Source organism: Nematostella vectensis, chromosome 6, assembly GCF_932526225.1.
Source record: "Nematostella vectensis chromosome 6, jaNemVect1.1, whole genome shotgun sequence".
NCBI lineage: Eukaryota > Metazoa > Cnidaria > Anthozoa > Actiniaria > Edwardsiidae > Nematostella > Nematostella vectensis.
In genome coordinates this window covers 13,016,057-13,040,549 of record NC_064039.1, presented here as the reverse complement: position 1 = coordinate 13,040,549, position 24,493 = coordinate 13,016,057, and the positions used below count along the sequence as shown (strand labels likewise).

Genomic DNA, 24,493 nt, shown 5'->3' with positions numbered 1-24,493 from the left:
GAAAATATATATTCACAACCTTGAACTTTTTGTAACGAACTTGGATTATTCTTAACTATTTAGGCAGGGAATCAAGGTTCTTAGTTTAATTTCAAAAATTTAAGCCGAATCCGTTTTTCCGTCGGTTTTCCGTCGAGTATGTTTCGGGGAAATTTAAGAATTTAAGCCGCTGGTCAGAATGACTGTATATCCGTTCTGAATATTAGGGGGAAAGATGGCGGAATGTTTCGAGCCGGAAGTGAAAAAACCTCGTCTAGATTCAAGCCCGCCTTTATATGGATCGCTGGGATACATATATCAAACCAAATCCAAGCAAGAAAAGATAAGGTAACCTAGTCGTTTCGTGTTTTCGTGTTTGGACGCCTCACGATATTAAAAACAATGTAATAAAATTATCTATTCTGATCGTGTACTGTATCATTGTAACAGATTCTAATCGATTGTGTCAAAATCGTTTGATATTATGAAGAACAATTATTATTGAAAAAAAACGGGGGAGGGGGAGTATACTGTATGGGATGTATGAGGGGGTTGGTGTACATAATAATAATCAAATATTACTCTAGACAGTTGTTTGTCATGGATTACTATTGATAAACTAAACTCTAACTGTCTGTATGTAGATATGAGGAACTCCAGAAAAAGTTTTTGAAGAAGTATAATGGTGTTTTCCCAGCATTCTTTGCAAGAGCACCAGGCAGGGTCAACCTTATTGGTATGCAAGAAATATTGTTTTTTTGTTAAAGTGTTATGGGATTTAACAATATGCTTTAAGGCACATTTGACCACAAGTCCCAAAGATCCAAATCAGTTTTTATTATTTCCAAATCCCATGGGGCCCTTTATTTTACTTTTGCATGATGCTAATTTAGTGAGAAGCATCCATATTCAAGTTTTTAGTTATCAACTGCAAACACTTTATAACATCACAATACAGGGGCGGATCCAGGATTTAAAAATGGGGGGTGGATAATGGCCAGATAGATGGCTTACTGTATAACTATTCCTGATACTTCACATGATACTTCACGCTGAATTGGATTTGTCGTGTCAGCAAAGTCAAGCAGGCGAAGGCACATGGACAGTACCTCCCATCCCTCAGACATTTATTTTCTTTAAACATAAAAGACTTTTTTTTTACTCAAAAAAGGGGGTGGATATCTCATACCTGTCAACATCCGAAAATCTCAAGGCTTGAGAATTTTTTGAGGGAGGGGTGGGGCATATTCATTTTGGGGGGGAGGGGTGGTTACCTTGCAGGCATTTGCCGTATAGAAAGCTCTCACAAACAAATCCACTTATAGATCTCACAAGGGTGTAAGATAAATTGTGCTGCACAAAAGAATTATTGTCTTAAATATTTTAAAAGAAAATAAGCAAAATGACTATTTTCTATAGAATAATTTTTCGGAAGCGATTAAAATCGCTAAGAAGCGGGAGATTTTGTGCTCAACGTGGTAGAGCGGGAGAAGGGGTCCAAAATCTTGAGACTCCTGCCCAATGCGGGAGAGTTGACAGGTATTATATCCACCCAATCCACCCCCTGTATCCGCCACTCTTCTAATAGCAATGATAAGTTTCTAACAGTAGAAGTGTGTTACATTTGCCTCTTTCTTTTTCATCTCTTCCACCATGAGTGGGACTTATCTTGGTTATGATCTTTGTCGTGCATCCTTCAGGTGAACACATCGACTACTGTGGGTATGGCGTGTTGCCGATGGCTCTAGAGCAAGACATTGTCATTGCTGCATGTCCCAACACTAAAGGAATTCTTCGCATTGCTAACACCAATCCAGATTTCAAGTATGATAATACTTAATAGTGGTACATGCAGCTGGGGTGGGTGGGAAGGCATTAAAACACCCACCCCACCCTTTAGACTTTCTTCCCAATTAATAATATTGAAGCTAAAGTTTATACATTTTAGCCTGCGTGCACCCGTTTACAATTCTTATTGTATAACAATAAGAATTGTAGATGCACTCAGGCTAATAAATTTTTATAAATTAAAGCCTTGTTTTTTGGGGGATTGGCTCCCATTCCCTTCCAGGATTCTGGATCTAGCATTTTTTTTATTTAGTTTCTGTTAATTTTTTTTTTTTGTTAAATTATGTGTATTTCAAAGGAACTTTTCTCTCTTACTAACAGCAACCCTAAATGATATCAGTTAGTTTTAGTAAAAGAGATTAATATGCCTTGTTATACCCAAATTATTTTGGCTCTAGAAATTTTTTTTGCAGAAATACCATCACCTAAGCAAAAAATGTTTCATCTTTGTATACTTTCTCTAGGGATTTCAGTGTGGATAACATTGATTACAACATCGATGGCGAGGAGTGGTATCATTACTTCCTCTGTGGATATAAGGTGCCATATACTATCACATTGTCACATCCATTTATTTTATTTTTTATTTTATTTTATTTTATTAGCTTCGCCACAATAAGCAGGGTAGCCGCAACAGCATGGCCATTTACTGCGGACCCTTTAAAAACTACATAATTACTACAGATAATAGAAGATGTAAAAAGACTATTTACAACAAGTTACTGTTGTAAGCAACAGGCTGTAGCGGTGTCATTGATAGACAGAAAAGACACCGCAGTGCATTGTTAAAAACTTCAAGACATACCGTCCTGGGTCAGCGGTATCTTAACTCAACTGGTAGTGTTGGACTTGAAATAGAGGGGGAGGTTTCTGTCTGTTGTCTGTTTTTCTTACAATCTTGCTCAAAAGTACCCAGTAGTTAAAATCTGGCAAAAAATTTTTGAAGTTGCAGAAATCATGTTTCTTTTAATTATGAATTTATTGAGACATCAAAAATTCACAATTTTTAGAGGTGCATATTCAATAAGTGCTTGTGAAAGCTCATGTACAAATATGTATCTATTGTTAGTGTACAGTATACATTCTACTGTATACTATCAAGTTTTGTTCGATGGATGTGTGATGAAAGTTTTTTTTCTTGATTTTCAGGGAATTGTTGACCGAGTCCCTATACTCGACCCAGTTGGAATGAACGTCTTGGTTGATGGTAACGTACCAAACAGTGCAGGTCTGTCTAGCTCATCTGCTCTTGTTTGCTGCTCCTGTCTGGCGACGCTTCATGTTAACACATTGGAGCTTAGCAAGGTACAGGGTATTGAATGGTATGTGTCTTGCATTCCTATTGGCCACAAAACAGGTGGCCACGCTTGGGGGCCACGGAGCATGTTGTGGGAGGGGGCTGACAATTAAAACAAATTGTCATATTAAAAAAAACGAAAAAGGATGAAATCACAGTATTTGACTTGTTTTCTGTTGCAAAAAGTGGATGGCCTTTTTATAGTGTGGATTCTGATAGATTATTTTGTCTTTTGTTGGTTCAGGTTTCTGTTTATTTGCACATTTTGTCCTTTTTATTAGACCGAGCTTGCAGAAGTGTGTACAAAGTGCGAGAGGTACATTGGGACTGAGGGCGGTGGGTAAGTAACTCACAGACACATTCAGGGGGGTGCACATTTGATTGAGAACAACACCTCTAAACTCAACAGCTTTTAACATATTTTAAATAGCCTGTAAATCCAAAACGTTCTTTTTTTGTGTGCAGCATGGATCAAGCAATCTCATTTCTTGCTGAACCTGGAACTGTAAGTATTCATTCTGTTTTACTGACTTTTTTAGATACATTAGCTCTTCAGTAAAGTAATTCTCACATCTAAAATGTTTCTTACATCTTATTTCCACTTGACTTTTACTAGGCAAAGCATATAGAATTTAACCCTATCAGGGCCTTTGACGTCACTCTGCCAGATGGACTTGCCTTTGTTATCGCCAACAGCCTGGTAAGAAAAAAAATTTGTGATTCCAAAGAAATTCCATATCCTCTTCCCATAGGCCCACCACCATCACCACCACCTCCTGAAATTTTCTTACCCTGAGATCAGCTAAAATTCAGCATGTTTATCCCCTTGGTCACAGGAATTTCCTGTCTGGGTGTTTGGGGGGGTGGGGTGGGATGGGTTGATCTATTCTAGAAGGATACATGAAGGATATATTTTGTTATTTTTTTCTAAGGTGGAAATGAAGAAGTCAACCTCTGCAGGGACACATTTTAATGTGCGTGTGGTAGAATGCCGGCTTGCTGCCAAGGTCTGTGTCTTTTTCTTACCACAAAATAAACAACACTTATGTGTCCTTGGCTTTGCCACATTGCAACAGTTTTGCTAGCTTTTCGGTAATCTTCTTAGTTCTCAGTGTGTCAATTTGTTAATTTTTTAATAGGAAGAGAAGTGGGATGCACCATGCCTGTCGTTCTAACCTCTGAACCCCCTTATTAACACTTACTTTATGCTTATTTTCATCTTTCATTCCTTGCTAACCACTAAAACGTTATTTGTTTTACTGTGTGTATATTTACCTTCAGGTTTTAGCAAAATCCAAAGGACTCGATTGGCAGAAAATCCGCCGCCTGAGTGAAGTACAAGATGCTCTTGGTGTGAGTCTTGATGAAATGTGAGTTTTCCCTTAATGATAGCCATCTATATAAAGAGTCACAATAAAAAATGTAGTCATTTTTTTAACAACAATGCTGATTTGATCATATCAGTTGTTCAACATAGATTTGATTGTTTTAATTGCAGTTGTAACTTTGTTTTAGGGTGACTATTGTGGAATCAACTCTTCACAATGAAGCATACACCAAGGAGGAGCTTTGTAAATTTTTTGAATTGAGTGTAAGTTATTACCGTGTCATTGCTGTTTTCTCTTATTTCTACTCCTCTGGTGGCTCGGGGCTTTGCTCATGATCACATTTTCCAATTGCTTGTCTTCTAGGATGCAGAGCTGGTAACAAAGTGTATGAGTGAGTCAACAGCTGCTGTAACCAGCTTTAAGTTACATGACCGATCAAAGCATGTCTACTCAGAGGCAGCGAGGGTTCTCAAGTTTAAAGAAGTCTGCAAAACCAAACCTCAGGATGCCGCACAGGTGCTTGCTGTATTTCATAATCAACAAAAGATATTAGGGAAAGTATATTTATTATCCCGAGGTAGGGGGTTGGGAGCATGAGGATTTTGATAAAAGTAAGGAATGAAATTAGTTGACCCCCCTCAGGAGGAACAAAATTTCCCATGCCCTCCTTACGCTTCCCCCATATTTTCGTTTACCCCTCTCCCGAAAACTGAAGAAAGAAGGAGCAAAGGAAGGAACTGCAATGAATGCGATCAAGAGAATAGCTGCAAGTTGGACAGAAAGTGGAGGGGAAGAAAATGGCTGAAAACATTTATTCAGAAAAAGTAAAGGCACTCGATTTCTCAAAAATTGGACTAATAACCCCAGGTTGCAACATGATAGTGTTTGGTGCTATAGATGACGTAAAAGAAGCAAAAAGGCTTTTCGATCCTCTCCATGCTAAAAAAAAGCGCAGCACGAGAAAAAAGAAAAGAAAGAGAGCGAGCGAGAAAGACAGCGAATCAGATGTGAGTGCGGATTTTGATGATGGAGAATGAGCGCTTATAGCATTGAAATGTTTATATTTTAGAAATGGAAAATAAGCACTTTATAATATTGTATGGCAGAAACCATAAAAAGATGTATTGGTTGCAACATGATAGTGTTTGGTGCTATAGATGACGAAAAGAAGCAAAAAGGCTTTTCGATCTTCTCCTTGGAAAAAAAAGCGCAGCACGAGAAAAAATAAAAGAAAGAGAGCGAGAAAGACAGCAAATCAGATGTGAGTGCGGATTTTGATGATGGGGAATGAGCGATTTCAGCATTAGAACGTTTATCTTTTAGAAATGGAAAATAAGCACTTTTTAATATTGTATGGCAGAAACCATAAAAAGATGTATTTAGGGTGTATACAGGTTCGCATTGCATACACCTATTTCATAATATGTTGTCAGTGCAAATGGCAAATGCCAATTGTTAATTGGCGGTTCTGCTATCAAAAAATACCATGGAACTCGTCAAATTTCTACTGAATGCAGGAAAATTTGGATAATATTTTCGCTAATAAATCACTTATCATGTTTGTCAATTATTAATACCCCAGAAGGCAATTGCCATTCACCATTTACCAATTGCCATTCACCATTTGCCAATGACAACCTTTATTAAAATAGTGTATATAAAACGTGGCTTAATTAATGCGTATCCTGGACGCCTTGATTTTGCATGCCAAATATCTGCCCCCAAACCGAGACAAGTTAAACCAAGAAGTCTGATTTGACACTTCGTCAAATTATATAGTAGAGACAAACATCCGAAGGAATCAGTGACCCCCCTTTTTAAAATCCAAACACTTTTTATGCCCGCCCCCCTTTTGACCTTGGAAGTTTCTTGTGATCCCCCCCCCCCCCCCCCCACAGTATCCTCATGATGAACTCAAATGAACTTTCCCTTAGAATTCCTACTGGGGATATTGAGCTGTTGTACCATCGTCAGTGATAGTGTTTCCACACTAGCTTTCACTGATTGTAAACTGTGTGGAGTAGACGATACTGATGACTAAAGTCAGTTGCATACTTAGCACATTTGCTCATGTCTGACAGTGCTTATTTGTGCTATACAAATACTAACCATTCCACTCCCATTTCCTTGATCTAGTCATTTATTAATTTTTTTAATACAACTCTACATGCGGTTGGTTTATACCCTTGCGATCATATTGTCTTAGTAGTCATATTTATTTACCTGCAGCCATTTCATGGTTGGTGATGGCCCTGTATGTTTTAGTTGGAATTCAGAGAAGTTTGTTTTTCACATCTGTTTTTTAATAAAACATCTTGTTATTTGTTCACAGGTCCTTGGAGAGTTGATGAACGGCAGTTTTAAGAGTTGTAGCGAGCTTTATGAGTGTAGCTGCGAGGAGCTTAACACCCTAGTGACTATCTGCAGGTATTGTATGCAGTCATCCTGATTTGTGTAATTATTATATATATAATTATTAGTATTTTAAATTAATGTCACAAATTTCTTGTTATTATTTTGACAATTTTTCCAACCATCCTAATGATTTGCAACTTTTCTCTTTACAGTATTTTGATTATTGTTATTGTTGGAGTCGTGTGATTTTTATTAAACATTTTTAATATAAAATATTTTTAAATAAATATTTTCAAATTAAAAAATTCATACTACTACAACTACTAATAATGTTTCTGTTTTTTTGATCAAAATTTTCATAAGGGATACATTGTTATTGTTTACATTTGAAATCTTTTGCAAGGAGATTTCGAAACAATAATCCACAATTGGAGTATGATGCACGAGTAACAGCTTTTTGTGTGTCATTCGGTATTTTGTGGGAGAAGGCGTTTTTTAAAGCGTTGTAAAAGCCGTAAAATCCATAATCCTTTGACTAGATTTTCAAAAAATTTATACAAAACCCCAATTAAAAAAGTGCGTTATCATAAAAAATAGGAGCTATGTTTTTTTAATATCTAACTTGGCATTTCAACTTCCTTTTTCCACAGGAAAGCGGGTGCCCTGGGTTCTCGCCTGACCGGGGCGGGCTGGGGCGGCTGCACTGTATCCATGGTCCGTGAACAAGATGTGGATGACTTCATCGCGAAGGTCACCAAAGAGTACTACTCCACCCCTGCCCGTCAGGAGCGAGTCTCGGAGGCGCTGTTTGCGACCAGGCCTGGTAGTGGAGCGGCCCTTGTCTGTCTCAATGATTGAGCTGTTCATTTGCATCCGTGTCATTCAATGAAGGGTTTCCTGTGTCTGTCCCTTCTGATGGAAATGCATCAATGTACTACGTGTCCTTCCGTGGGTTCCCTGTGTCTACCTCCGCTGATCGAAATGCATCAATGTACGACGTGTCTTTCCGTGGGTCCCCTGTGTCTACCTCCACTGATCGAACTGCATCTAGGTACCACGTGTCTTTCCGTGGGTCCCTTTGTTCCCTCTACTGATAGAACTGCAATACGGGTACCCTGTGTTTTCTAAGTAACTGAACAGTTTTCTGGTCATTTTTGTAATGTGTGTCTCATCTCCCGCGCTGGTTTTATCAGCGGCGGATCCAGGATGGCAAGTGCCCCCTCCCCTACCCCCTCCTTCGGACTGAGTTTTTAGAAGAAATGTGCTCAAACTAAATTCCACGAATAAACCTCCCCTCATATGTTTCTATAGTAATGGCTCACCCCACCCTTCTGCTCGGAACTCACCTCTCCGATATATCCCGGATCCGCCCCTGATTTTAGCTGTACCCTCATATTAAATCATAGCCAAAAGCAATGAATATCTTACTCATGAGTATTAGTGCGATTCCTTATACGTACCGTGTATACAGTCCTCCTAAGACAAAACTATATGAATCGCTACACCTATTATTACATAATATGGCCACCAAGAGACCACGTGGGATATGATGGTCTGTTGTAGCCGCTACACCTTTTCCCCTTAAAGCCGCATTGTCACCAGTTTACTTCCGGTCGATTACGTAACAATCTCCGATGATTTTTAACGGAAAACGCGAAAAATATTTCAAAATATTGAAAGCAGTGTGTCTATTGGAAGTTTCTTTGAGGATGTGATTGATAATTTAGAGCGGATGGCCTGTTAAATATCTCGGATTCTAATAGATTCTTTTGTCTTTTAACGGTTGAGGTTTCCGTCGGACCTCCGGAAGTAAACTGGTGCGGCTTTAACTTTAGTATGAACTCTTTCGTCCTTTGTTGATCACATAGTAATTTGGTTGAAAAAATATTCTAAGCTGAACAATTTTACTTTGGCAATTTTTCGAACAAAACGTTAATTCTCTAGTGTAAACTCGCTCCCTAAGTTTCTTTTATGATTGTAATAAAGGATTTAGGTTCATGTCACTGCTTGCGTATTTTTATTTCAAATGATTTACTCTTTCCTCCATGTTATCTTCGTTATCTTTGTGCAAAGGATGGACTTGCCCCTTTTCGTTATTTGCTTTGCTCTTCCGGATCTGTTGGCCTTTTTCTGATCACCTCTTCGATAATTCCCATCAGTACACTCTTCTCTCAACTTGCGCAACCCGATGTCCCTTATCGAATGCGGTGAAGGAAAGACCTCAACTCTCAGGAAATACACTTTAGCAAGATGGAACTTAATACTATGATCATTGCAATTTATGAGATGTTTGCGAACAGTACAGCAAAAATCCTAATCTTCCCCATCTTTTTAAAGAGCCCTCGAAATAACCAAAATTATTAATTATACCTCATTTACAGAATTCAATCGAAAATATCGCACTGGCTTTCCCATATCAGCCGATGTAAATGAATTCTTTCGCTCATTTGGTACTTTACTAGATGAAAAAATTAGCCTCTGATAAACTAACCACAAACATTCTTACACTTTGCTTTATACTTGCCTGTCACTCTGCTGGTCTGCTATGTATAGTATTCTGTTAGTAATATATGCAAGGGACGCTAGGTGTTACCTGGCATCCTCACTTTGTCCTTTGCTGTATAGTGGAATCTTTTTTATTTATGAGAAACTTTTTAAAAGAATTTTCAGCTTGCGATTTGACCGTATTCTAAGAAAATGCCGAGTATCAGATACCCTGGTTCAAGAGCCTAGAACGTCTCTCTATTTAGTGACCCTAAGTATCATAGTAATGGTGAATGTAAAATCCGGGTTGTTTTCGTACTAGGGAAGTGAAATACAATTGTGTAAACTCTATGTTTGATACTTTATTGGTATTATAATCTTGTATTCCCTATTCGATAGCCGGTTTGTTAGGCGACGATGTCACCGATATTAAAGAACATCCGGTATAACGTTTTCTGCCGCTTTAAACGTTCCAAAAATAAGCTTAGCTTCGTTTGAAAATTAGACGTCCTTTTAAAGTGTATTAATGCAACCACTTCTATACTCTTTGAGTCTTTTCCGCCTTTTACACTTGAGTAAATGCGGATTATTCTGACCCAGATCAAATCTTCCGAAGGTGGTGTTAAAAAACTTTCACCTAAAACAATAAAATCAAAGGTAATTATGGTATATACATTGTAAAACTCTCTTTTACACACCATTGATATAACAAAATCGAATATAAAAACGGAATGTTGTTCCGTTATCGTTCGAACTATCGAGGGATTATCGGAAAGTGCTCGAGTTACACTCGGAAATTTGATTTTTTTTATCTCCGGAAACAATATACGAAGAGCCAGATATAATTGTAAATCGTTCGGAATCCGTTGCAATAGCATCAACCGGCATTTATGGAGAGATCGGAAGCCCGATTGCGTTTGTAAAAAAAAACTCTAAATCTTTTTGACAACATAGTTGCGAATTTATGCACGCCCAATACAAAGAATACAACATTGGGAAGGGGCATGTCCCCAAACCTCACTCACATATTGTTGCGGTTTTGCATTTGCGAAATACCACCTAAAACTGCGCGTAGTTTTAATGAAAAAATTCTAATAATAGGAGGGTACGGATGTCCCTCTCTTTACTAACTTTTGTATTATTCTTATCGCAGAAAAAGCTCTCGTTCCATAGTATATCCTCTCTTCATTATCTTTTCGGTTCTCAAAGATATGTTGGCTCCCTTAGCGGCCGCCTTGAGTGGTTTGGTATGTTTTCTACTTTAGAACCCATCTATTTAGACTTTTTATGACACTTAATATCTCATGCCATTCGATGAACGTATGTACATCTCTGTTCATTTGTTCTTTCGCTAATAGGTATAGGCGCGATTTCAGGATTGGCAGGGGGGCGCAGTCATAGGTATCATATAGAAAAAGGAGAGTTTTGGAAGATTCCTTCATAAGAAATGACCCACTTTTTGGCGGCCAAGGGGGGTGACCGCACCCCCCCCCCCCTTCCTGTGTACGCGCCTGTAAGTAAAGTCTATTTCAAAACGTTTATTCTCTTTGTTTAACGTCAGTCTTTATGAGAAACATAAGGGTAGACCTACGTTATCGATTATATCAAGCAGCAGAATGTTACGACTAACACCATGCTGTTTATATGATTTAAAGGCCTTGAAAGGGGTCTATTATTTGCACCCATCTTGTACTCGCAGCGTCTACTTTGCCTCTGTTTGCCTCTATTTAAAGAATCACACTCAGCCACATCTTTGTTATTGTTTTCAACCAACATTGAAAAACAAATTATAAGGAGAAATCTTGAAATATGCAAAACTATCAATGATACACTCTATTTTTTAAGAACGTCTAATTTTCAGTTGAGGCTTGGCCGTTCTTATTTTTGGGATTTTAAGGCTGAATATGTTTTTATAGATTTTTATAAATTTTAGTATATATATAAGAATATAAGACCCAATGAATTATTAGGAAGGGAATTACACTAATGATCAATAGCAATAATAAGGTTGTTACTATTAGCACAATTTCATTCTGTATTTTAAAACGCATCAGGACTTAAACTTAGTTCTTAAAATTTGGTGAAATCTCAGTATGGACGTTCTTATAAAAAGGTTCTTATTAAAAAAAAAGTGTACTTAATTTACAGAACTCAATCGCAGATATCGCACTAGCTTTCTCGAACCAGTCGATGGAAATGGATGCTTTCTTGCACTTGCTAGGATAACAAAATGGTAACCTGATTCCAGCTTTCGCGCGGCCAGAACAAAAAAAAAATGGCGGCCACGTCTCGGCGTATAGCGAAAACACCGATAAAACATAGCAAAAAAAGCACTGAGTAAACGCCTGTAAGCAGGCTAACAAAATGGTGGCTGAAGAGCCCCGTCTGCCCACACGCTTACTTGAACATTGCTTTATATTCCTGTCATTCGGCTGCTCTGCTATGCGTCGTATACTGTAATAAATATGTATGAGATGCTAGGTGCTGACATCATCACTTTGCCCTTGCTGTACTTAACCACACCACTCCTATATTCTTTTAGTCTTTTCCGCCTTTCGCACTTGAATGCGAATATTCTGACCCAGATAATAAAATTTTCCATCTGAAAGGTGGTGGTCCTGCCTAAATAACAGCCCATTTAACGTTTTCCAGGGGATTTAGTTAGTTAGCTTCCCTCAATAACAAAGCTAATATAACAACGGAATGTGGCTGCGTTATCGTTACGACAATGGATGGGTGTTATCATCGGAAGTTGCTCGGATTACGCTCGGTTATTCGAATTTTTATTTCCGGAAACAATATACGAAGAAACAGATGGTATCGTAAATCGTTCGGAATCCGTCGCAATAGCATCACCAAGAATTCGTGGCGAGATCGGAAGCCCGATTGCGTTTGTAAAGGAAGGTCGCGAAAAAAACCCGTATTTTTCGATTAATAACATACTTGCGAATTCAAGCAATGGCCATCAAAATACTGCTCGTCTTCCTCGAAACTCTTACCTGCGTTACTTAAACCGAAATGGATGAGTTTACTGTGAATTTACTGAACACACTAAAGTTGTGTTACTCAATCGCGTTTTAATGAATGTTTTTATCGCGATAAAGATTATGATCGCCTCTTTTCCTCCAAGGATACGCCGTAATTCTGACCAAATTCCTTAGGACAAATTCTAGTACTTTATTCTAGTGATTAATAGTTGTTACTTTCTTTGTAGAAACAGTTTTGTCCATTCATAGAAAATAGAATAGCAAAATATGTGAAAAACGTTTTTTGCTCGTTCCGGTCACTAAATGTTTTTAGCATTGCTATTACTTGGAATGTTTTTCTCCCTATTATATTTTCGGCCACGTTTGTCTTCGCTTTTGTAGAAACAGTTTAGTTTATTTCCACACGAGAATTTAATAGAAAATAGTTGCAATGTAATAATTGATTAACAAAAAGATTCCCTTGTTCGATAGGACGGTCCCTAAATGATTATAATACTGCCAGCATGGAACGTTTTTCCTTGCGTGTTATTATTTTTTTGGGATACTTTCTTTGTAAAATCAGCGTTTTTGCTCGGAAGAACAGCTACTAAAGGGTTTTTTTTATTCTTCTGCTTAGTACTGAACGTTTCCCTCTATTATCGGTGACTCTCTTTGAACTTTCGTGTTCGATAAATGGTCACTGTATGCTTTTCGCATCGCTACTGCTCAGTACGACACGTTCCCCTTGCTTGATTATCTTTTCGGTTCTCAAAGAATTTGTAATAATCTTTGGTACCCGAAGCCGCCGTGAGTAGCCTAATGTTTTCCACTTTAGACACTTCGCCTGCTTTGTGGTGGTCACAAAAAGATTTTTTATACGCGCGCTAAAAGCCGACGCGGCGATTCAATAAAACATGTCATATCGTCCATTGAGAAAAGGATAATGGCACAGAAGAAAAAAAAGAATATATTGTTCAATTTTCGCTAAACCTAGCTTTGTATTGGAAGTCCTTTCTTGGGCGTTCCCCACTCGAAAGAACCTCGGAATACCGGTGTAAGGCGTAGTAGAGCCAATCGTTGATTTCCGTGCAGGTATCGCACCAACCAATCAATATATCATCGGCAACTCCTTTATCTTTTTATCGCTCCTTTCTATTTGAAGATTAAAAGGGACAAGCTTTTCGGGTTTTCCAAAAATTCCATGTTTGGTTGTGCTTTTTTATATACATTTTTCTTTGCTTTGAGCTGGTTTTCGCTTCTTTTTTGGACAAAGGGCAAAGTTCATTTCTTTGAGGAGGTCAAATGCATCGTAAATTGCAAAGAGCGAATTCATACAAAAAGCCCGTGAACGATAAGAATTATCCATAAAACTTATCGCTCTAGAAGGCTTTTACTGCTTATTTAGTGAACTCTTGACTCATATTTTCTGGCATTGCCTTGTTCAATCATACAAAGTTTTTTTGCAGATTATTGCCCCATATGGTAGTAGTTCGTTGTTATCTTCGGGTTTATTGCAATAGATTCACCGATTACGCTTATGCAAGCCATTATTTGAATGCAGAAACGGCCAGCAACCACTATATGCCACTATGACACGCAAAAAGCGAGTTGGACAGTAAAATTACCCTTTAGTTTTTATCTGTTTTTTAGCTAATTCAGCTTTTTGCGAATATTTCCCTAGGTTCTGTCACTTTTCTTTACATGACGGGTGCTGCTAAGAATTTAATGGAGAAAGATAAAACGTCTTCATATCCAGGGTACCTACTTTATGCATTGTAATCATCTTTTAGCCTAAAAGCTCAGCATTTGACCGTCGCACTGTTTGATCAGCATTCTAGTTCTTTGGACGAAGTGCCTTCGCCCTATGAACTAGCAAAGTCAGCAAAAAAGCAGAAAATGCCTGTCATTTGGTGAAGAACTTCTTAATTCTAGTTCTCACGGCCTCGGTCATCCTTCATGAGCTATGCTATTATTAGCAATCCTATTAAACAATTTAGATAATATTTCATTAAAACCGGGTATTTAATTTAGAAAACCCGCAACTTTATCAGTAAGCAAAATCTGGAGAACTCAAGTCTGCGACTATACTGTCCTTGAACCTTAAACCGATTATCGTTTGCTTAACAAATATTGTTAATCAGCCCGATTTCTGCCTTTTTCCAACTCCTCGAGAATTCTTTACATTTTCCCGCCCTTTCTCGCATTCTACGCGCGCGTATTCGTTACGCATGCGCTTTGCTGTTTCGCTGAGGCCAGTGATTGGCATCTTACAAACTTCTAGTAACTTGTCCTCGCAACTAGTCAAAGACAGACTCGCTTCTAGCCTGAGAGGGTCGAGGTATGCCCGGGTCACAAGGCCGTCTAGAGCTGATAAAAATCTTGAGTTTTCTCTCGGAGTTGGTCACTCTTTGTGCCTTTAATTGCTTTTAATTCCTACACTTAAACACGAATTGGCCAGGGGGCAAAAGGATTCAATTTCAGACTAAGCTATATTCGGCTCTGTTATTCTCATTAGAGGTTAATTTATATAGAAATACATCCTCGAGTAACGAACCAAAATACCTTTTCGTCCTAGAGGTTTTTGGTATACCTCAGGATCCCACAATGAAAATATTGGGAAATTGTTTATTTTCTTTATGGCATCCAAAGTAATTAGGTTGTTTAGTGTAGCACAAGGAGGTTTTTCTAACCCAGAAACCTGAAACTACAGATTTGAAGCAATCATCTCCACCATCCAAAGTATCAATACATCCTTTTCTCAAACAAACATGCTTAGATCTAGCTTTGTTTCAATTAAGTTTGGCAAATGGTAGAAGACTTGTGAAGACTATGAACTTGACTTGTAAGCACTTTAGCCTCGTCGCACCCGAAAATTTCATCGCAGGATTAATAAACGTTCATTTAATTTCATTCTAGCCACGTAAAAGGGTGTTTGGGAGCCCTCAAATTATTAAGACGTCGATGACTCTGGACAAAATCATACAAGGATCAGATCGAAATACTATAGCCCTACTTCTCTTAGCTAATTACCAACTTGGGGTCTAAAGGAAACGTCTCAAATCGTTCTACATTCAGTGAATAATTGAAAAGTTATAGTATAAGAGGCCACAATGAGGTGAGTTTGTTGTTTACTGAGCAGGAAACGAATAAAGGTTACGTGAAAAACTTTCCATAGAAAAATTCCAGCATGGAGTATACATTTCATCACGGCCAATCAAAGGTGTTCATTATGTCTTGCTCTTAAACAAATAATTGTCACCTAAATCGCTCGAGGATCGCGGCTAGTATTACACCTAAATGTTTGCTCTGGAGCTGTCGAATTTAACACTAAACTCGTAAAAAAATAACAAACCCCGATCATATAAAAACCTATTTATACTTGTTGGACGCACAATTGTGGACTCGGTCTCTTCCTCTACACGGTCGTTTGTGAGGTTCGTGCGAACGAAGAGATTATATTTTAGCCCCTGGGTACCCAATACCGGTTTCCCATGAGTCATAGGACTAGCTAGTGTCATGTTAGAACAATAGATCTGCAATACGACTACCTATTGGGTAATTGACAGCGGCTAAAAGCAGGAAATGGCCTCAAATACAGCGCTAGCCGCTTGGTTTATTTAGTCTGAAGAGATCTCCTACAAGCCAACATTGATTTGGTCGTGGGAATTGCGCCACTAACAAACCTTTCGACTTCCCTAGAGGATCATATTCGGCTGATTTCTCGTTGCTTACGCCATGAGTAAGTAGACGGTTTAATTTATAATTTAATATGAAGCTTAAACCGCGCATTGCTACAGGTTATCTAGGGCTGACATAATGTGTTGTATTGTACACAAGTCGTGCTCTTATATTGCATTGGTCGCAAGCATTTGCGCTCATAGAGTTCAGAGTTGCGTTGGTTTGTTTGGCTACACACTAAACAACAAAAAAATGTAAACACAAATTTTCTCAGATTTTATGCTTCCACTTTAGGACACCGAGAGTTGTTTGCCGTTGTCATTAGACGGAGCATGTCTTGACAAGAAATTCGTGTGTTTTTGACACCGAGATCCTGCGAAATCACACAATCACAATTAGATTCAATGAAATTCCATCCGCTGTAACGACTTACGCGCGCAAATGTTTATACTACATTCCTATGCTAAGTCAAGTGAATTGACATTTCGAATAGTGCCTTTATGTTTTTTTTTAGCAGCTACAACAGAAAAGTGTGAGCTCTACAAAGAACCAGCAAGCAAGCGGACTTGCGGTGGATGTGGCGTGCTTATAAACGAACGGTTCCTACTCAAAGCCTTGGACAGATACTGGCACGAAGACTGCTTAAAGTGCTCTTGTTGCGAATGCCGGCTTGGAGAGGTGGGCTCCACCCTCTACACCAAGGCGAATCTCATCTTATGCAAACGAGATTATTTAAGGTAAGAACACAGTAGTGCGCTGGCATTTAAAAGCACTTTGCAAGCTTTTAGTCCAGCCCTCCGTATGCAAGACATTGATAAATGCGCAGTGTTATCTGCGTTGCATCGACTAAAACTAGGCATTCCCGATTATAAACCTGTCCCTCGTGTTGGTTCGTTAATGGAATTTTCTGCTGATCCAATTTAGTTGTCTAGCGTGTTATTTCTCAAATTCACGCGCGTATGCTCAAGAGTGGACCCCCCTCCTACCCCTTCCTCAAGCTCCCATACCCGCAAACACTTACACACTGCAGACTATACCCAATAAAAAAGACAAAAATTACGCGAAAAGTCGGCCCTTGTTCGGCTTTTTTATAGACACATAAGTGAGAGCAAGTCTTGAGGCGATTGACAGACAGACAGGCTTGTCTTGATAAATAGCTTGAGTGAGTGTTGCTTGAGTTGCATCTAATAAGTCGTGTACTAGCCACGATCTGGGGTTCCCCATCGATTCTAGTCTATTACACCCTAAAACTTCGTGACACCGGCGAACCTGTCTAAATCAGTACCGGATTTCAAGAGCATTTGTTTATGTTTTAAAGTGCTTCCCCGTCTCGAGAGATTAAATCTGTAGAAGTTAATCAAACCGAAACGCGCTCATTTGTTTGCGTGTATTAATGCCGTCAATGTTGCCGTTATTGATCTTTATTCGCGGTAGGCGCGGGAAATGACAGTGGATATAAGGAAGCCCCTACCTCGCGTGTCTTAAAAGAACGGAGACAAAATTATTAAAAGTTCGCGTTTGACAGAGGTGTGTGATTGCAAGGAAAATAGGCCGCAATAGGATGGTTGTCATCGTAGGAAAGCATGTGAGTGTCCGCCACACATACCGATCACTGCCTTAAGGATCCCAGTATTAAGCTATGCGCGCTTAGAGACCTTAAAATCCTGTTATATCTTGCGAAATCTTCCCATCGATTCCAGCCACTACTAAACCCGCTATTCCGTTGACACAGCTAACAGAAGAAACGGCGTACTGAAGTGCTTTCAAATGTAATTAGTTTTTCTTCGCAAAACAACAGCGAAAAGAGATACTCTATTTCCGACGTGTTTTCCAGATGATTACACGCTTAATTTCGCACGCGGAGCTGACTCCATTTTCCTCTGTCATGTCGGCAGACCAGACTCTGAAGATGACAAAAAGGGCGAGACCCTTTTATAGAAGATCGTTAGTGCTCCCCAGGCAAAAAATTGTTTGAAATTGGTTTTGTATATACCCGAGTCTCCACGTCCCCGCCACGCTTGCCTTTTGAAGACATGCCAAGCTTGAATTAAGCTTATCTACTCTTGTTCCACCCATTGAAAACTGACATCTCGAACCTGTTGGGTACGGGTGTGTTTATTGTAAAATTGTTTTTGGCTCTCTAGCTCTCTTTCTCAAGTTTATATGTATTTTCAAACGATGAGAATACTTTAAAAGTTAACCTATCAACTCAAAGCACCGCTCGCCCAAGGGAAACCCAAGTCATCCTGGATCATTTACGAGCGGAAATGAAATCTCTGAGGAAGAGGACTTCAATTAGTGAAGAACTTACGATTATTTATATCTGCTGTTTTTTATTCATTTCCAGCAGCTAAAATCAGTCGCCTTCTGGCTTCCATCATTCAAAATCCTTGAAGCGTTTTCATTGGCCAGCACTGAAATTGTTTCCAAACACGACACCTCTCCGTAACGCGCTGACCAATCAAATAGCCCCAAATGCAATCCGTTAGTTTGAATGACAGACTATTTTTCAAGATTATCTTTTTATCATTTGTACTTTTGTTCTCGTCTGTTCCTTGGCGTCCTTGAACGAATTACTTTTACAAAATGTGTATTTCATCAAATGCCTCAAGGTTGTGATAGAAGAGCCCTAGACAAACTCTTTAGTGTTTCTCTTACTGAGGCACATCATTTATATGTCCGGTAACAGGTAGCGTTATATGTCCGGTAACTTGTCGTGTTATATGCCCGGTAACGTGTCGTGTTATATGTCCGGTAACGTGTCGTGTTATATGTCTGGTAGCGTGTCGTGTTTTATGTCCGGTAACGTGTCGTGTTATATGTCTGGTAACGTGTCGTGTTATATGTCCGGTAACGTGTCGTGTTATATGTCCGGTAACGTGTCGTGTTATATGTCCGGTAACGTGTCGTGTTATATGTCTGGTAACGTGTAGCGTTATATGTCCGGTAACGTGTCGTGTTATATGTCCGGTAACGTGTCGTGTTATATGTCCGGTAACGTGTCGTGTTATATGTCCGGTAACGTGTAGCGTTATTTGTCCGGTAACGTGTTGTGTTATATGTCCGGTAACGTGTCGTGTTATTTGTCCGGTAACGTAGAGCGTTATTTGTCCGGTAACGTGTAGCTTTATATGTCCGGTAACGTGTCGTGCTATATGTCCGGTAACGTAATAACACTACCCGTAACCACATAAGGGCATAGAGTAACACGTGGGAAAGTGTTCTTTCTTTCTCTCTTTCTCTCTCTCTCTCTCTTTCTCTCTCTCTCTCTTTCTCTCTCTCTCTCTCTCTCTCTCTCTCTCTCTCTCTCTCTTACTTTCTTTCTTTCTTTCTTTTTTTTTTTCTTTCTTTCTTCTGTGCTCTTGTAGAGACAAGCAATAGAACGACGCTTGCTAAGATACGAAGAAAGATGATACAGTCGAATTAACGGGAGTCGAATTAACGTGAAAGCTTAGAGTATAACCGGGTCAAATTTGACGGGGTTAGAGATATCTGAGTTTGAGTCATCCCAAGGGAAATCGAACTCGAGTACTGGACTAACTCAGCGGAGTAATACTGGGTGCGTATCCCCAATCCTCCGAGAAGTTTTTTTTTATTGAAGGACCCGACGTCTATCGGCTCTTTCGGTTTGCGGTTTGAACGGAGCCCTGTTCTCGTGCCTTCGGACCCCCCAGGAGCTCATAATTAACGACCGACTGTCTGTTTTGACTATTGTACTGCTAGCACACTTGATAATAAAGATTGCGGTCTCGAAAGAATCAGATATAATCTAAGGTCTACATGGAGTGCTTGGCACGACTTTGACAGAAACTCTAGACTTGGGTTACACACTACTAATAAAACAGTCCCAGGAATAAGGCGGATAATCGGTTGAAAATCCCCTCGACAATAGCCTACTGGAATGCTACTCAGTTATGTGCTCTAGGCGGGAGCCGATAATTGGCTTGGGAGGTTGAACATTTCATCAAAATCGGTTTTGTTTGTAAGCTATCGTTGAAGTGATGTTTTTAAGTGTCGAGTTCAAAGTGTCTTTACAAAGGTAGAAACATGGCTGTGTAATTATGCTGTTTCAAACACACCTTTGGGAGAATTCTCTCAGCCAATAGCCACGCCAAGGGGGTAATACTTGAACTGTTGTGCCAAGGTTTAGATTTTCAAATTCAAGTTTCATTCAACTTCAAATTCTGTATATTGGTATAATCCAAATAAGATTATGATATAGTAAGGGAGTAAAGGAGGAATTTCGAATTATGTCTTTAGATGCATACGATTCATTGGAGCTTATATGACATGATCAATCTATGAACTTTCCTTACCCTAACAAAATATAGCATTAGCATCAAAGTCAAGTGAAATTCTCTTTTGAGCTTATGACAGAGAGGCTTCGAAAAAGAGCAAGCCCGTCAAGGCAGACGATAGGAAAGCATAGACATCTGGCCCTCTCTTGACCTGTATGGACCTTAACGTCTAAGGCGGTGAACTCAAGCAGCTTCATTAGCCCTTCATAAGCTCCACGCGTGTGATGTGGTTACGATTACGATTAAAGAATGTTGATAAGCCACTGCTTTGTGTATTGTTTACATTGAAAATACAATCGTCTGTTTGCGAGAAAACTTCAAAAAACATAATCGATTAAAGTGTGATACTCAATCAACGATATTTGAAAGTATCTCAGTGTTCTAGCTTGGATCAGCGTATGGAATCGGAGTCTTTTCGTGACTCGGTTTTGTGCGTTTTTTTTTTGTTCTGGGGGAGGGCCTTAATATTTGGTCGCCTTCCCCCCCACCCCCCCCCCCCCCCCCCGAAAAAAATGACCTTTCCCTAAGTTGGCGGTGTAATTGGCCTACTAGAGTATAAATTCCCCAGACTCTTTCGTACTTCCCTTTGGATGGTTTTGCTCAGGATCTCGGTTTATTTTGACAAAAACTTAGAAGAAGCTGAACTGATTAGAACTGGAGACTGATATTTTATTAACGGTACTTGACTAATAAATACCCCTAAAGGATTCTCGCAGAGGGGATGGATGGGGGGAGAGGGGAGGGGGCACGGTCCTTAGTGACTATATTCTCAGGTTCTCGAGCTGGTGGTTAAAAAATCGAGGAAAACCTCCGTCTCCCTTGCCGTTACAGACATCCTTTTGTTCAAAAGACAAAACTAGCGTTATCATTTTTTTTCTAACAAATGAAGAAATCAAGAGCCAAGCATTTCGATTTATTAATATTATTATAATTACCCTTTAACATTACTCTATTTCCCTTTAATAAAGACTTCTCGCCCGACACTTTAATTTTATCCTGGTTGTTCTTTGACCCCTTAACCCAAAGCGTGAGCCAAAAAGCTTTGATCCTCTACAAATCCATCGTCAATGATTGATCCTCGCTCGTGTAGGACGTATCGTTTCCAAACTTTTTGCGCGTGACTCTTCGAGTTACAAGACATATACGCACGTGATCTCGGATTTCCTTCTTAATCTGACGCCCTTGCGTACTTGGTGTAAGTTCCATGTTAAAGGGTGTTGCTGTCGTGTACGTATATACGCTATAAGCTGTGAATTTTTTTTTTTTTTTTTTTTTTTGGGGGGGGGGGGGTCTTTGAGCTTGAAATTTCCTCCGGGTCAGCTAGTTTACAACCGGTCACTTAACTTACTCGTCGGGTTAGAAAGAAACTGTTCGAGTTGATTTAGAAACTTCACCGGTAAACCCCAAAATGTCGGGCAGGCCGAAATTTCCGTCCATAAAGTTTGGGGGATAAAGCATAAGATCTTATGTAAGGGGTTATTTTCAATTTCTTCTTATCATTTGTCTCCCAATCTTTGTTAGAATTAATAACAAAGGTTCGGCTCTTTAAACAAAACCAAAAACATTCCTCTTCTTAAACTTTCACGGGACACTTGTAAAACACCAGCATATCAAACTTTATGTTTTCCAAATTATTATTTTTCGGCTAAAAATGGATGTCACTTTCCTCCAGACAATAAGCGGTCAGTTGACATTGATGCATTCGACACCATTAGCACCCTCTAAGGGATAGCAGAATCTTTGAATACCCTCTAAGAGAAAGCAGTTTCCTCTAATACCCTAAAAAATGGCACGATCCCTCCCCGTTCACGATTCACCCCTCCCCGATTGCTACATACACAACCCTATTGAGAGCATATTTTTCACGATTTTTACGCTTACGTTAGTTTGCCTTTACCTCTATTGATTGCCCTGGTTCCTGTTTGCAGGTTGTTCGGCACTCGAGGGTTCTGCTCCGTCTGCTGCAAGACTATCCCCGCGTTCGAGATGGTAATGCGAGCCCGCGATAATGTCTATCACCTTGAATGCTTCTCCTGCCAACGCTGTAATCAGCGGTTTTGCGTCGGAGACAAGTTTTACTTGTTTAATAACCGGATTCTTTGTGTGGACGATTACGAGGAGATGATGTCATACAGAAACATGGACCATGGCAGTCGGTACATAGTGTGACCGGGAAGCCAGTTAAATGTTGGCTAGAATTTGAGTGAAAGGTGACCGCGCATGTGAAATAGCGCAATTGGAGTCTTGGTCTGCTGTTGTCCTACACTGGTATTTCAGTGCCTTAGATAGCTTGAGCGTCGATGAGCCCTCGAGCGGTCAGCGTCAGTAAGTGAGAGACATCGAGAAACTAGGACCATGGTAATTGTTACTGCGGAAGAAGGAAAAATATGTTTTTTTAGCACAAAGCAGGTTAAGATACATGACATCAGATATAAAAACGTATGCCTTTGACGGACTGCATATCACAGGTTTTATACTGCCCTATAGAGTCTACTGAATGTGTTCGTCTCGGCAGAGGGATAAAAGAGCTTAAAGATGCCCTATTCAGTCTACTGAATGAGTTTGTCTGGGTCAATTGAGTGTATAATACGCTTATATGCGCTATACCGCTCAGTCTAATGCTGAAGCTTCAAGATAATTAACTCTTTATCTCGAGTGTATAATTCTGTTTATTGTAAATAACACACTTTACCGACTAATATATTAGACTTTACGGTGTAAATAAATTTTGTCCCAGGTGTTATAAAGATTTTTTTTTCTTCTAGCCAGGGAATCACGTTTATTACATTAAAATACGATGGCAAATCAACGGGAATGACAAATAGACTGGGAGAAGTGGACACGGTGATGTCAAGCCGTGAATGATTCTCTGATGTCAAAAACGAAATAAAAAAATTGTCATTGTTAAAGTGTAATAGTCAAGCCAGAACAAAAGAGATTACATTGTATAGTACTAAATAAATTAAATAGTATTTCACGGGTTTTTAAAAACCACTCTATTCAGCGTTTAGAATCATTCACACATTTGCTATGGCAGAGAAATCATATATGAAAGATGTTTTCGTCGTTCTCTGGCGTGACGGGTGCAGTCATTTCTGTGTTCATTTTGGCGCGAGTTTGCTACTCAAAGAGGCACGTGATTTCTTATGACCGTCTATTGTGCAAAGAAGCATGTTGAATTGACAAAAAAACATATTACTTTATCCTTTATATAACAGAAAACCTTTGGAATATGAAGAAAACTAACCTCAGTATCAGGCCCTAGGCCCTAGGGAAGAAAAAGCAAAGAGCGGACTGAAAGCACAAAGATATGGGCTCTAAAGGGGGGGGGGGGGGGGGGAGCAAAGCGCGTTTGGGTAGTTTCATTTTCTCATCCCTCCCTAATAAAGCGTGTACGAAACACCCCCCCCCCCCCCAAAAAAAAAAGCCCGATTCTCAGGTTAGAAGAACCAATACAGCGTTATTGTTTACAACAATAGAGGCTCATTAGGGATGTACTCTGGCGTGAGAGCTTGGGTACCATTGCATATAGGGGGGGTAGGGATTATGTTTGTCAATAAGTGGACAATTTTCTTCGGATAAAAAGAGAAAACATTGAATGAAAAAGGAACGAACGATGCAGCCTCATCTTAAGCTCACAACAACAAAAGCTTGATGAACAATCTAATTCAGATAACTATCAAAACTTACGGTAATGGCTCAGTGTGAATGTAAAGGAGAAATTAAAAAGATACGCATGATGCTACAGTACATATTCATATTCATAAAGTACGTTGTTCTATATATTCAAAAGGTCTTTCCTACTTTATTGGCTTGTCATAGAGATGTTACAGTCCACCTTTTCAGGGGACAATTCTGATCTTGACTTGTATGCACATACTTGTAATAAACCCCCCATATCTCTAAACAAGAAAAAGTTACCGTCTCTGATACCTACGATAATTAGTTTAGTTCTCAAATTCCAGTAGAGATAGCGCAAGACTGAATACTCGAATCACAAACAACCAAAGAATCAAACACGTCAACGGTAGTATAAAAATGATCGAGGGTAACTGCGGTTTTATATCCGCGTATGCCTGAGTTATGCGGTGTCCAATATATGCAGCCAGGCGCTTCAGTGGTTTTTACTCATGCTTACATGCGGGCTGGTTGACGAAAACGTTTTGTCAATCGACTGTATGGGCGCACAGTCACGCCCCTACTGTTTTTTTCTTAAAATATATTTAGTGGTGGTGGTTGGAGGGGGGGGATTTCATACGC

The 24,493-nt window shown here is 39.4% G+C and overlaps 2 protein-coding genes across 3 annotated transcripts; both read left to right on the top strand.

The window, feature by feature from the left end:
* Nucleotides 1-170: 170 nt before the first annotated feature.
* Nucleotides 171-8,214, top strand: LOC5521063 (N-acetylgalactosamine kinase). The gene is made up of 14 exons (XM_032366009.2): nt 171-327; nt 624-715; nt 1,680-1,803; nt 2,292-2,367; nt 2,977-3,132; nt 3,406-3,464; nt 3,590-3,629; nt 3,741-3,824; nt 4,057-4,131; nt 4,406-4,494; nt 4,640-4,715; nt 4,816-4,968; nt 6,785-6,879; nt 7,458-8,214. The coding sequence occupies exons 1-14, from the start codon at nt 215-217 to the stop codon at nt 7,663-7,665; spliced, it is 1,440 nt and encodes a 479-aa protein (XP_032221900.2). The 5' UTR covers nt 171-214; the 3' UTR covers nt 7,666-8,214.
* A 7,389-nt stretch (nt 8,215-15,603) lies between these two features.
* Nucleotides 15,604-23,142, top strand: LOC5521062 (LIM domain only protein 3). 2 transcript variants are annotated; one of them, XM_032366008.2, is made up of 3 exons: nt 15,604-15,996; nt 16,453-16,672; nt 22,162-23,142. In XM_032366008.2, the coding sequence occupies exons 1-3, from the start codon at nt 15,993-15,995 to the stop codon at nt 22,400-22,402; spliced, it is 465 nt and encodes a 154-aa protein (XP_032221899.1). In that variant the 5' UTR covers nt 15,604-15,992; the 3' UTR covers nt 22,403-23,142. The 2 variants fall into 2 exon arrangements, with proteins under 2 accessions (XP_032221899.1, XP_001640872.1); XM_001640822.3 differs by having other exon boundaries at nt 15,626-15,996; nt 16,450-16,672.
* The last annotated feature ends 1,351 nt before the right edge of the window (nt 23,143-24,493 follow it).